This window comes from Ixodes scapularis, unplaced genomic scaffold, assembly GCF_016920785.2.
Source record: "Ixodes scapularis isolate PalLabHiFi unplaced genomic scaffold, ASM1692078v2 PGA_scaffold1__304_contigs__length_218370807, whole genome shotgun sequence".
NCBI lineage: Eukaryota > Metazoa > Arthropoda > Arachnida > Ixodida > Ixodidae > Ixodes > Ixodes scapularis.
In genome coordinates, this window is record NW_024609846.1 from 20,254,567 (window position 1) to 20,269,301 (window position 14,735).

The 14,735-nt window shown below is 46.3% G+C and overlaps 1 protein-coding gene across 1 annotated transcript in view; it reads right to left on the reverse strand.

Moving 5' to 3' along the window:
- The window catches only part of LOC115322542 (plasma kallikrein-like), a 38,458-nt gene extending 25,710 nt beyond the window's left edge, over positions 1–12,748 (reverse strand). Inside the window, exon 1 of the mRNA XM_040205684.1 lies at positions 12,676–12,748. Within this exon, the coding sequence (XP_040061618.1) occupies positions 12,676–12,748 (73 nt within the window). The remainder of the gene's footprint in view (positions 1–12,675) is intronic.
- Positions 12,749–14,735: the final 1,987 nt, after the last annotated feature.

Here is a 14,735-nt window from a genome sequence, read left to right on the forward strand (position 1 = left end):
CTGCGCAGGGAAGAGGAAGACTGGAAGGCGAAGGAGGCCGAAGTGGGGAGGAGCCGATGGGAAAAGCATCAAGGGAGATCCAGGAGTGAGTCAAGAAACCGGAGCGTGTCGAGAGGGAGATCGGACTCTTTCCCGGGGTGTCCGCAACGGCAAGAAGAGAAGCAAAAGAAGTCCGGACCCGGGATTGTGGGGAACTCCGGAAGCGCTGTCCTCAACAACCCAGTGAGACTCAAGTCGTCGAGCCGAAAAGTCGGATGGGTGGACATGGCCTTCTAGGATAAACGCGATGAAGAAATGTTTAAGATTAAGGCAGAAAATCGCATGCTTAAAGAACAGCTAGTGGTGATGACTAGGTAGATTGCGGAGCTTCATATAGCTCTTAAGCCTCAGACAGCACCTGCGAAACAATCGCAAGTGTCGCAAAAGCCAAATGAAGGAAAAACAGAGGAGCAGAGTGCGGCTCCGCCGCCGGCTAAGAGGGCGAAGGACGTGGACAAAACCGAAATAGATAAGGACACGGAGACAGTGATAGACCTAGAAAAGTGAAATTGAAAGCAAATTTTGAGGCCAAATCTAGCCAGGACGATGAATGCGCAAGGCCTCTGAGGAACGCATGTTGGGAATGTTTCAAACTCTCCCAGAGCAGAGCCATCAGCGATATAAGTATCTCGCAGAGCGACTGCATCAAGGGGATAATAATCTCACAGAAGAACTTTAGGAAGAATTTGGAGAAAAGGGAACGGGCAGCTGAGCAGAGGGATCGGCATATGGACAGCTCACCCAACAAGTATTAGGATGTCGGCTGGATCTGCTAATTGGCCAATCATGTCTTACAGATGCAGTAAAAACACCGCAAGGCACTGGAACTTTAGAGACGTCACGCGAGAGCGTGCGGTGCAAACCGAAAGGGGCAACGACGCGGTAGACAAGATATTATTAAACATTTGGATCACAAACAAAGGGTTGGAGGACCGGCTTCGACAAAGAAAATGGAATCGGAATATCAGAAAACAGATAGCGGCTTTAAACAGGAAATTGAAGAGCGCGCAATCGCGCTCACGAAGCGAAATTGGGGGACGTCTGCGATCAGACGGAGAGGATTTTGGAACCGCGGGGACTTGGCAACTTCTTCGCCACTTCATAAATCCGGATAGCACAAAGTCGGCGTCCAAACAACAGGTGGAAAGGCTGGCGTATCAATATGACGGAACTAAGAATGAACACGTGAAAGTTCGGAATAGGTACATCAATCCCACCGGACCTGAACCCCTCCCGGACTGCGGAGGGGGGGGGGGGGGAGAGTTTGGAACAAGACATTCCGATCTACTTGGCTGAGGGCAGAGCGGAGATTAATCGGCTGAGGTCTAAGTCAGCGGCTGGGCCGGACAGGGTGAGCAACAGAATGCTTTGTAATTCAGACGACAGGTCTATCGCCAACCTCGCAGCGTACATGCAGGAGTCCTGGTAGAAGGGAACAATACCGCAGGAGTGGAAACTTGCAAACCTCATTTTCATTCCCAACACGGAGAAGAAACTGGGCTTCACCAACTTCAGGATATCGCTCACCTCCTGCGTGGGTGAGCTCATAGAGCACGTCTTTCAGACGTGGCTGAGTAGGTGCATGGAGGAAAATGGGCTTTATCCTTACACCATGATCAGTTTTCGAGCAAAGCTGTCGGCATGCGACGTGATCCTGCAGCTCAAATACCAAATTATAGAGGAGCAAACGCGAGACGCGAAAGCGATCGTGGGGTTAGATGTGGCAAAGGCATTTGACAACGTGAGACACCTGTCGATGTTGGAGACTCTTAACTCACTCAATATCGGGAAAAGAGTGTAAAATTATATCACGGACTTCCTTACGAACAGGAAAGCCACTTTCAAGATAGGGGAAGAGCCCATTGAGGACGTTAAACTGAATAAGAGGGTGACGCAGCGGGGCTCGGTGTTATCACCGACCCTCTTCAAGTTTGCGAGGTTGAGATTCCCCGAACACTGCGGGGAAATTAAGAATCTAAACCACACCTTATACGCGGATATGACTTAACATCATAGATAAACAAGGGCCGTAACGGGCAAATTGAAAGCTCCCTGCAAAGTGCTATTTATATCATCAAAGAGTACCTGAAACCCAAAGGTCTCAAATGTTCGACAGAAAAGTCGGAAGCACTGTTCTTCATGCCCCCCGAAAAACAGCGGCTTCACCAAAAGCGCGAGGCGGACATCCACCAGTACGTCCGATGCGGAGAGATCTTCGCGGTCGTCTGTATCCGCGTTCTCGGGCCAAGATTCAGGCCAACCGGAAGAATCATTCAACGCCTGCTAGACTAGAAGCCAGTGCAAATCAGACGGGTCGTCTCATCAGACGAATAGCGAACAGGCACGCTGGGATGAAAGATGCGAGTCTCTTGAGACTCGCGCAACCTTTTGTAATCAGTAGGCTAGTGTACGTGGCACCCCACCTCCAACTGAATGGAGTGCAATGGAACAAGTTTGGAAATTAATATCAGGAAAAGTGTCAAGGTGGCGCGCGGACTTTTCTCGAACACGTACACCGACACACTTCTGAGGCCAGGGGCATCGAACACTCTCAAAAGCTGATTGAGGCTGCCGTTACCACGCAGCATCAAATCATACTCGTATCTAAAACGGGGAGGAATCTTTTAACTTGCTCATGCTTGTGCTACGCACCCAAGCATGAGCAAGTGCGCTGAAGAGACATACCGAGACAGATCAGGGACAAGATTGAAATATCCTCCGACACCAAGAAACCCTGCCTTTCACAAAGGCAGATGTAAAGACTGCGGAGGCATTACAAGCTAGGTATACAGGTCGACAGGACGTCCTATGTATGGACGCTGCTGATTATGAGAGCAAAGCGGCACACGGCGGCCGTGCCGGTTAGGGAATGCTGCACCCCGGTGACGTGCTGCACACTCAGTAGCGTCGAGACGGTAGAAGCTGGAGAAGTGGCCATAGCCTTGGCTGTCAGCCGAAGGGGGGGGGGGTTAAGGTGGTCATCAGCGACTCCAAAACGCTGTGAGAAATTAAGAATCGGGAAGGGTGACGGAGACTGCCATGCGTATATTAAACATGGAAGGAGGACCCAGAGAGCCGGTTCTGCTCGTTGGGGCACCAGCTCACCAGGGAATTAGACAGAACGAGGAGGCTCATTCGGTCGGCCGAGGTTTCACTTACCGGTCGACCGCCGGAACCACCCAGGTCCCCGAAACTATCAACAGCAGAGAGAATATGCGCGCATATCAGGAAATCACAACACTGCAGACTAAGGAGTAATCATGAAAGAGCGGCAGCCATGCAGACGCACCAAATCATGTTCTGCTTACTTGTGCAGATTTTCTCGGGGAATGGCACGTGCCTCCCTCCTTTTCGGCGTGGTGCGTCAGCGAGTTCGTCAAACCTCATGGATCACTCATCGCAGACAAGTCAACGTTGTCCAGCGTCTTCATTTGTTGGCTCCGCCTGCGTTACATCGCCATCTTCGGCTTCATCGATTACATCGGCACAGACATCAAGTTTCCAGTGGCCTTTAAAGCAAGTGCCGTTGACCTGTTTCGCCAGTGGGCATGAAAGAGCAGTGTTATGCAGACGCAACAAATCATGATCTGCTTTCGTGTGCAGATTTTCTCGGGGAACGGCACGTGCCTCCTTCCTTTTCGGCGTGGTGCGTCAGCGAGTTCCTCAAACCTCATGGACCACTCATCGCAGAGAAGTCAACGTTGTCCAGCGTCTTCATTTGTTGGCTCCGCCTGCGTTACATCGCCATCTTCGGCTTCATCGATTCCATCGGCACAGATATCAAGTTTCCAGTGGCCTTTAAAGCAAGTGCCCTTGACCTGTTTCGCCAGTGGGCATGAAAGAGCGGCAGCCATGCAGACGCACCAAATCATGTTCTGCTTTCTTGGGCAGATTTTCTCGGGGAACGGCATGTGCCTCCTTCCTTTTCGGCGTGGTGCGTCAGCGAGTTCGTCAAACCTCATGAATCACTCATCGCAGACAAGTCAACGTTGTCCAACGTCTTCATTTGTTGGCTCCGCCTGCGTTACATCGCCATCTTCGGCTTCATCGATTCCATCGGCACAGACATCAAGTTTCCAGTGGCCTTTAAAGCAAGTGCCCTTGACCTGTTTCGCCAGTGGGCATGAAAGAGCGGCAGCCATGCAGACGCAACAAATCATGATCTGCTTTCGTGTGCAGATTTTCTCGGGGAACGGCACGTGCCTCCTTCCTTTTCGGCGTGGTGCGTCAGCGAGTTCCTCAAACCTCATGGACCACTCATCGCAGAGAAGTCAACGTTGTCCAGCGTCTTCATTTGTTGGCTCCGCCTGCGTTACATCGCCATCTTCGGCTTCATCGATTCCATCGGCACAGATATCAAGTTTCCAGTGGCCTTTAAAGCAAGTGCCCTTGACCTGTTTTGCCAGTGGGCATGAAAGAGCGGCAGCCATGCAGACGCACCAAATCATGTTCTGCTTTCTTGTGCAGATTTTCTCGGGGAACGGCATGTGCCTCCTTCCTTTTCGGCGTGGTGCGTCAGCGAGTTCGTCAAACCTCATGAATCACTCATCGCAGACAAGTCAACGTGGTCCAGCGTCTTCATTTGTTGGCTCCGCCTGCGTTACATCGCCATCTTCGGCTTCATCGATTCCATCGGCACAGACATCAAGTTTCCAGTGGCCTTTAAAGCAAGTGCCGTTGACCTGTTTCGCCAATGGGCATGAAAGAGCGGCAGCCATGCAGACGCACCAAATCATGTTCTGCTTTCTTGTGCAGATTTTCTCGAGGAATGGCACGTGCCTCCCTCCTTTTCGGCGTGGTGCGTCAGCCAGTTCGTTAAACCTCATGGATCACTCATCGCAGACAAGTCAACGTGGTCCAGCGTCTTCATTTGTTGGCTCCGCCTGCGTTACATCGCCATCTTCGGCTTCATCGATTCCATCGGCACAGACAAGTTTCCAGTGGCCTTTAAAGCAAGTGCCGTTGACCTGTTTCGCCAGTGGGCATGAAAGAGCGGCAGCCATGCAGACGCACCAAATCATGATCTGCTTTCTTGTGCAGATTTTCTCGGGGAACGGCACGTGCCTCCTTCCTTTTCGGCGTGGTGCGTCAGCGAGTTCGTCAAACCTCATGGATCACTCATCGAAGAGAAGTCAACGTTGTCCAGCGTCTTCATTTGTTGGCTCCGCCTGCGTTACGTCGCCATCTTCGGCTTCATCGATTCCATTGGCACAGACATCAAGTTTCCAGCGGCCTTTAAAGGGACACTGACAGGGTATTTATGCTCGCCGAGGTTTTTAGTTGTACGTGACATATGAGAGCTCAACTACCCAGAACAGAATTTACGGCTCGAAATTCGGTTTCTTTCCGCCCGAAAACCGCCGATCAAGAACTGGCCGGTTCGAGTCTCGCTCACTCTCTTTTCCGCGGTCACGGGCCGTTTTCTAAGGTATCGATGCGACCACCAAATTTAATCAAAGTCGTGGGTCACTGAAGGCACACACTCAATATTAAAAATAGAAAAAAATATGAAACCGATTTTTTGTGGATTCTAAAAAGCTGCAAATACGTTGATTGAAAAAAAAGTTCCACAGACAACCGGAAGCAATCTGTGCGTGCGTCGTTTCGCGTACCGTGGGACTCGCAGGGACGGCGATGGCAGCGGACGACGGGCGTGGGACCTCTATTTCAGAACTGTCGTTCGCGGTATCGGCGAATTTTGTCTGCCTTTAAAAGAGAAATTTGGGACTGATCAAAAGAACTGGTATTCATCCCGTACGACACGCCCGATCACCAAGCCGATTTGCACGAAGACGTCGCCGAGCCGTCGCTGCCTTCTCGTGGCTGAAGACATCGCTCGCGCAAACGTCAAGCACGACGTGTCTACTTCGAGTTGAGTATGCACGCGTGCGATTTATTTACTACGTGAGAATGTCGCCAATGCGCGATGCATCCCGACTTCGACCCGGGAGTGCTTTTGCTAGAGGAAAATCGGCAGCAAACTTTCCAACTTACAGTTTATCGGCTGAATTATTACTAAGGGAAGAGATTCCCCAATTTCGGTATGCCCCAGTAGCTCAGTGGGAAAGACGTCCGCTTCACACGCGGTAGGACCGGGTTCGATCCCCCGTGAAACCTTTTTTTTTATTTTTTTAAAATATTTTTTATGTCTACATTTCTTTTTCTTTTTAAACAATTATCACTGAAGAAACAAAAAATAAGAAACAAATGTTGTGGACGACACGTCGCTGAATTAAATGGTACGGGGTTTCCTTTTTGACACCTGCGAACTCAATGTAATCACTTTCCACAAAATGCAAGGAGCATATAAATCAGGTAGCGTCCGCTTTCCGAGGTGCCCGTAAATGGTCTACAGGAATTGCAGCCAGCCATTGGTCCCGATCACTTTGATCTTTCGGAAACTCTGTCGCACAATGCCACTTCTGTTTCGGACGCAGGGCATGTGAGCCAGCTCTTCACGCAACATCTTGGGTGTATTCTTTTCGGAGCCGATCAAAATTCACCACGGGCACTCACTACTCATCTCCAACTCCTCAATGTACAAAACAACTCATCTTGGAGTACAGAACAACGAGCGGAACATACATAACTGCAAAAGAATCGCTCAGTGAACAGTTCCGGTACGCCGCATGTCGTCTGCTACGGGAAGGAGGAAAAAAAAACAAAAAAAACACGGTCGGGTGTAGCCACGTGACTTCCGCCAGTCACTCTCTCCTCTCCACTTCTCCGACCTCCGTCGGGTTTCGGTTTCGGTTTCGAGCAGTTGCGTCTTTTGGCTTTATTAAAAAATACGCTACTCTGTTGCAAAATATTAATTGGGTAGTCCTCCGACACCATAATGAAGCGCCTGGCAAAAAATTAAAAAAAAATTTGGGGGGGTGTCAGTGTCCCTTTAAAGCAAGTTCCGTCGACCTGTTTCGCCAGTGGGCATGAAAGAGCGGCAGCCATGCAGACGCACCAAATCATGATCTGCTTTCTTGTGCAGATTTTCTCGGGGAACGGCACGTGCCTCCTTCCTTTTCGGTGTGGTGCGTCAGCGAGTTCGTCAAACCTCATGGATCACTCATCGCAGACAAGTCAACGTTGTCCAGCGTCTTCATTTGTTGGCTCCGCCTGCGTTACATCGCAGTCTTCGGCTTCATCGATTCCATCGGCACAGACATCAAGTTTCCAGTGGCCTTTAAAGCAAGTGCCGTTGACCTGTTTCGCCAGTGGGCATGAAAGAGCGGCAGTCATGCAGACGCACCAAATCATGTTCTGCTTTCTTGTGCATATTTTCTCGGGGAACGGCACGTGCCTCCTTCCTTTTCGGCGTGGTGCGTTAGCGAGTTCGTCAAACCTCATGGATCACTCATCGCAGAGAAGTCAACGTTGTCCAGCGTCTTCATTTGTTGGCTCCGCCTGCGTTACGTCACCATCTTCGGCTTCATCGATTCCATCGGCACAGACATCAAGTTTCCAGCGGCCTTTAAAGCAAGTGCCGTCGACCTGTTTCGCCAGTGGGCATGAAAGAGCGGTAACCATGCACACGCACCAAATCATGTTCTGCTTTCTTGTGCATATTTTCTCGGGGAACGGCACGTGCCTCCTTCCTTTTCGGCGTGGTGCGTTAGCGAGTTCGTCAAACCTCATGGATCACTCATCGCAGACAAGTCAACGTTGTCCAGCGTCTTCATTTGTTGGCTCCGCCTGCGTTACGTCACCATCTTCGGCTTCATCGATTCCATCGGCACAGACATCAAGTTTCCAGCGGCCTTTAAAGCAAGTGCCGTCGACCTGTTTCGCCAGTGGGCATGAAAGAGCGGTAACCATGCACACGCACCAAATCATGTTCTGCTTTCTTGTGCAGGTTAGTCCAAGCTCTTCGTTGCATTTTAAACGAACAAACAATGTGAATCTGCAGCTCTTTTCATGCCCAACCGCTGTTCTTAACACTGCCTGTGGATAACTGTACGTTACGAAGCTGCTACTTTTGGGTGGGGACATTGAACTAAATCCCGGGCCTAATAGACTCTGTCGCGAAACCCAACGATGTAACATTCTTTTTGAAATAACTGTCGGCGAAAATGAATACAAATCACTCCGAGGTACTCTCGCAACTTAGTGAAGTTAAACAATTTCAAATAAATCTGGAAAAACAAATGACCGACATCAATGAGCGGCTAACAACCGTTGAGCAAAAGATGGTTGCCTCAGAGGGCTGCGCTGAGCAAGACATTGCCAGCACTGTATCTCTTGCTGTACGCTCTGAGACACCTAATCTTGCACGTCGTTTAGACGAAATCGAGGACAGATCGCGGCGAGAAAATTTGCTGCTTCACGGTTTTCTCGACGTACCCTCAGAGTCGTTGTCTGATTCAGAAAAACGTGTCCGTGAAGTCCTTTCGTCCACGCTGAGCATGCAGCTTCCTGAAGAGTCGATTGCACGAGCACATAGATTGGGTAAGTAGCTACCAAACAAGTGTCGTCCAGTGATCGCTAAATTTTCCAGTTTTAATGTCAAAGATGCTATATTTGCGGCGAGATCAAAACTGAAAGTTGCCGGTATCAGTGTCAGCTAAGACTTTTGCATTTCTACTCGAACTTTACGCAGGAAACTAACTGAATACGGCAAGGCTAGTGGTCAGCAGTTTTCAATTCGGTACGATAAGTTATTTATTAACAGGAGGTGTAACGTTTATCTTTCGTCATCTGACAGTGTTTGTGAAATGCTTTCCCACAACGATGGACCTGATCCCGCCAGTCATGTTGAAACTGTGCCAAACGAGCCTGAATCGTATTCGACATAACAATCACCTCGTGCACATAATCCTTTCCGTGACATCTGCTTTCTTTTTCAAACATTCGGAGCGTTGTAAACAAGCGTGATGACTTGTCGTCCCTTATTGATACTTGTAGTGCTGATGTCGTCATACTAACAGAAACGTCGTTATCTGCCAAGATTTCTAACAATGAAGTATTTGAGTGTGAAAAGTCGTTTAATATCTATCGCTGTGATCGCTGTACTAGATCAAGAGGAGGTGTCCTAATCGGTATTGCTGATCATATACAATCTTTTTTATGTCCCCGTTGTTTCGTGTTTAGAGGTGGTCTGCGCAGATATACGTATTAACCACCGTGACGTGATTTTCTACGCCTGTTATCGGCCACCAAATGCATCCTCCCCTTTTTGCAATGACCTTCATGACGTGTTAAATAATATTGTCGTAAGGTACCCTCATTCGCTTATATTTTTGTTAGGGGACTTCAACTTTCCGAAAATACTTTGGACTGATTCGTGCCCGGTTGTTTCCGAGTCACATAGGGAATCAACGGCATTTGTAAACCTTTTCCTCTCATTTTAATTTTTCCCAAATGGTAACAGAGCCTACACAAACTTCATTATCGAGTGCCAATATTCTTGATCTCATTTTGACATCTCCTGACTTGCTTAACTCAATAACCTACTTGCCCGGTCTAGGTGATCATTGCTTTATTAATTTTACTCTTAAAGGATCTGTTCATTGTTCAGTCACTAAACCAAAGTATATTAGAGACTAGAACAAGGCTGACTATCAATCTATAAACAGAGAGCTTGAAGCGTTTTTAGATGAATACATGCTGGATTTTTCGGAACGTACTATCGAAACTAATTGGTATCTTTTTAGGGACAAGGGGAATTATTTAGTACAAAAATACATACCATTACGCGTAATCTCATGCAAGCATCGAGCCGCTTGGTTCAACGTTCCATTAAAGCGTATTTTATATAATAAAAACGATTATATCGCAAAGCCAAACAAAGTCAAAGTCATGTCAACTGGTGTGCTTATCGTCAATTTAAAGCTCTGTTTAAAAACGCAGTGAAAGAGGCTAAGAGGATTTTATTTCATAACACACTTCCTTCGTTACTGATAAACAACGCTAAAAAGTTTTGGAACGTTGTTCGTGGTCCGAAACAGAATAAGATATATCTAAGCGACGACAATGGTGTGACTATTCCTCAGTCTGAATGCTGCTCTGTGTTTAATGAAGTGTTTGCAAAGTCGTTCTTGAATCTATCCTCCGTTTTCTTCCTGATGTTGCTGATTCGAGCTTTTTTCCTATGGATCCTGTGCTGATTGACTGGTTGGTGCGATGGATTTAATTCGAAATTGAAAAGTTTCTTCGTCATCTGGACCCGATGATATTAACTCAAAGTACCTGCAGAACACCGAAGTATACTCCTCCATAATTTTGTCGAAACCTTTTTCACAGTTCCTAGATACCTGTATCGTGCCCTGTGATTGAAAGGTGGGCAAGGTGGTACCCTCGTTTAAATCAGGAATCTCGCATTCTCCCCATAGCTACAGACCAATATCTTTAACTAGTATTCCTTGTAAAATCTTAGAGCATATAATTTATTCTAACCTTGTTAGTTTCCTTGAAAGTAATGCATTTTTTACATCATACCAGCACGGCTTTCGTAAGACGTTCTCCTGTGAGACACAACTCATTTCATTTACACATGAACTTTTTGCTGCTTTAGATATTGCATCTCATGTTGACTGCATATTTTTCGACTTTTCTAAAGCTTTCGACCTCGTATCTCATCAGCTACTTTGTTTGAAATTAAGCAGATTAAATATTGACCCTAATATGCTCGCATGGATTGAAAGTTTCCTGTCTAACAGAACCCAATTTGTAGTTGCTAACGACTTCAGGTGCGCCGCGAGGGTCTGTGCTTGGCCCTCTTCTCTTTCTCGTTTACATTGTTGACCTTCCTAACTCTATCGACACATCCATCAAGTTTTTTGCTCACGACTGCGTCATTTTTCGAGTCATTTCTACTAGTTCCGATTCCTATGTGCTTCAGTCTGACCTTAACAAAATCTCTAATTGGCGTGATATCTGGAAAATGCGTGTGAATACTAACAAGTGTAAAGTAATGAGAATTACGCGTGAGACTGTTTGTGGCAACATTTACGATTATCAACTTTCAGGCAGTGCACTTGAACAAGTAACGTCATACAAATACCTAGGGGTTCACATAACCGCTAATCTGTCTTGGCAAATGCATATTAAACATATAGTAAATACAGCTAACCGCATGCTTGGATATTTGCGTCGTAACTTTTCTATGGCACCTTCATCTTTAAAGCTTCTCCTCTACAAAACTCTCGTCCGCTCTAAACTGGAGTACGCATCTTCGGTGTGGGACCCAGGCCTGGAATTTCTTACTAATAACTTAGAATGATACAGAATCGCAGCGCACGTTTTGTCTTGTCGAACTACTCCCGTTCATCTAGTGTATCCTCTATGAAAGCCATCTTGAACCTTCCGAACCTCTCACTGCGCAGAAAGATATCGCGACTCACGCTAGTTCATAAAATATATCATTATAATCCGCACCTCAAAACCGAACTTTTTTCAGAGCCATCATGCGTCTTATCTCGTTCGGACCACCATAACAAAGTAGGCGTGCCACACTGTCGCACTAACTTGTTTTTCGATTCATTTATCCCAAGGACTAGTAACGAATGGAACCGCCTGCCCGCCTCCATCGTAACGACTACCGACGATTTCACTTTCAGATCCGCCATTGAGTGTTATGTACTTTCTTAATAACCGGCGTTGTCTGCATTTTTCATTCTCTGTTCAATTTCTGAATTTACTACCTGTTGTTTGTTTTTATGTTTTCCTCCACTCCCTTCTGTAACGCCCCCTGGGCCTTGAAGGTACTGAAATAAATAAATAAATCGACAAATTTATCTGAGAGTGGACACAACGCTCAGTGAGAAAGAGGGGATTATGTGGAGGAACTTGCAGACGGCGTTATTTACCAAACCCGTACTCTACGGCCAGTCGCATCCAGAAGTATTCAGGTCAAAGTACTAAATTTGCGATGAGGCAGCAAATTCGGTCCACACGGTATGGAGATGTCGGACTAAGTACGATAGCTCGTGCACTCTAGAATCCTGGGAGACTTTGCTCTGCAGCCCAGACCCCAAAGTCCAGCAGGAGATCATCGGTCAAGCCCTTGCTGTTGCTGTGTCCTAAGGCATTCCGGCCGACGGCTAGGGGCGAAGGGGGAGATGGACTTCTCTCCTGGCGCTCATTGACTGGTGTTTCAGTAAACTGGTTTCTCTCTCTCTCTCTCTCTCACTCACCGTATTTTTTTATTTGTCATTTTTGTTTTCCTTTCGCGTTGGATTGGGACGATGCGCTTTTAAAAAGAGGGATAATGAAACGCTCAGGGTCGAAAAGCAACGCTTGGTCACGGACTTTTAGAAGATTCGCTTTCTCTCGCTTTCTGTGACGCGGACAAATCACCGCCCGCTTTTGTTCTGTCTTAGCGCTGGCTTTTTTATTTTGTTCAGCAAGAGTTCGCCAATAAAACCTTTCGTGCCAGTTAATTATTTATCATTTCTTCGCCGTACACCGTGACGATATGTTACAATATTACTTATATGTGAAACTAGTAACTGTACGGAATTCCATTGTTATGTTTGATGGTGCCGGCTGCTTATCCCGCACGTCAAGAACATTTTCCTAATTAGGGAAAATACTTTTGAGTTGAACTTGCTTTCCAAATACTTTACAATGGTTTGCTTAACTATAGTGGTGAAAACGCGCAACGTCTCAATTACATTTCATAAACGCATGCTAGATACATACCGGTTAAACGAGGAGAAAATGCGTAGTTGTGTTTTAAGTAGAAAATAATCAGGATCAATACGTCGGCTTTCATGCTACGGCTTCTCTCCAAAGGCGCGGGGCTTCAAGCACGCTTTGCCTTTTTATTTAAGCGAACAGCTCTAAATGAAACGGTTTGTGCGTTTTGTCATTGTTAAATGGCGTGACGTGAGGCAGTTGCCTTTCATATAACGTTTCTTCACTCAAGGCGAGCGCAAAGAAATAAAAATATAAGGCTGAGATGAACTATTGACATTTAGGAAAGGCCACACTGAATATTCGAAGGAAATAAATGAGGAGTTGCAGCTGACAGACTACGCAAGTTACCACATGAAGAAGTTTCTAGCGTATGCCCATCCACAAGTTGCGAAATTTTAACAACGCCAGAAACCAACTCAACTGCCTCTTGCTAACTTAACCATGAAATTGGCATGTCTCAGTTACAAAATAGAAAAAAAAAGCAATGCCGCTTTGATGTGTTCTCTGAATGGAAACCTAATTATTTTGACTGTTTGCCAATTTATATATGTAATGTTCATAAAATGAATGCTTTGGTTTCTAACCAATATTAACGCCGTCACTTAAATCTACGCGAATGTGAATTTTCTTCTGGAAATTCAGAAACTGACTTGAATATGCTTTTATGCACAGAAAACTATTCTTTACAACAGCAACAAAAAATTGATGACATTTTTTAATGAACGCTTTATGAACAATTATCGTATCACAAATTATATAATTTATTTTGTTTGCTTTAGAGCCATGAAGCGATTACTCTAGCAATTTCACTCTAATATGAGGGAGCATAAATACCAGGCGGCGCATGCTGCCGGATAATTGAAGAAGCTGAGAATTAAGCTGACGTGTATCTAATGCGTTACGGAAGCAACTGAAACAGCTGGCGTCATCGGTTCGATAACAATCGTAATAATCGTGCAACCCAGCTACTTGGATCCTCGTTCTGTGTCCGAAGCCTCCGAAGTACAGCTATACACGGGTGCGAATCGATAACTCACGCTGGCAAAAAAACCTTAGTGAAAACAGCAACAGCGGACGATTTATTCTTCGACGTTTCGGCAGGAGTCCGGCCTTCGTCAGGAAGAACTTTTACAGATGAAGGCGGGTTGTATTTATACAATGCTAACGGTCGAGTCCAAGTTTCAAAAACGGCGGGATGACGGTTGGAGGTTCCAAAGAAGCGTAGGAGGAGTTCCGGATGGGCAAACGTTTATACAATTATATTAACGAAGTTGTTCGCTGTTAACAATAATAAGAAGTCGGCAGTGATGAGGGTATCTTCCAACAAATTTATATTTAAATCACAAGCGCCAAAAATAACATATTTGCTTTCGTTCGCGAGACACATAAGTTCATCTGAAAATGTCAAAAATCGTGCCATAAATATTTCCGCTGGGCGGACGATATATAACAGCAAAAATATAAAAGTTCTTTTTCAACACTCTATCTTATAGTCACCCGTAACAAGCGTAAAGTCAGGAACATTTTTGAAATCATCACTCGCAAGAAACATGGCGTCCCCCGCCTCCCCGCCCCCCCCCCCCCCCCCCCCCCCCCCCCCCCGACGCATAGAATCACGATTTTGCTAACTATGGATATACTGGGGGAGAAAATAAAATCAGTTTCATCTGCGTACAAAGTTTTCGTGAACATTATAACATCAAACGAACATTTGCATGAATAAAGAAAGGAACAAGTTTTCGTCTATCTTGGATTTAGCTGGACTAACATTCAAGTAAAAAAGTTTGAAGTCTTTTTTTGTTTTATTGGTCTTAATCCAAATTGCATCCGGTTTTTTTCTTTTCTACTTTTTCATAGTTCAGCAGGTAAGCCGAGGTCATAGTTCGTGCAATTAGGGAATATTATCAACTTCAGATAGCACGAACACCCTTGTTTTCTCGCTGTTAGACGCGAGAAAGGCGGTCGCGAGCGTTCCAGATCGCCGGCCGCGCGCCTCACTGCCCGCCGGTGACGTCGCCTTAGGGTGGCGGGGAAATCCGAAGAACAGAGAACAAAATATTTTT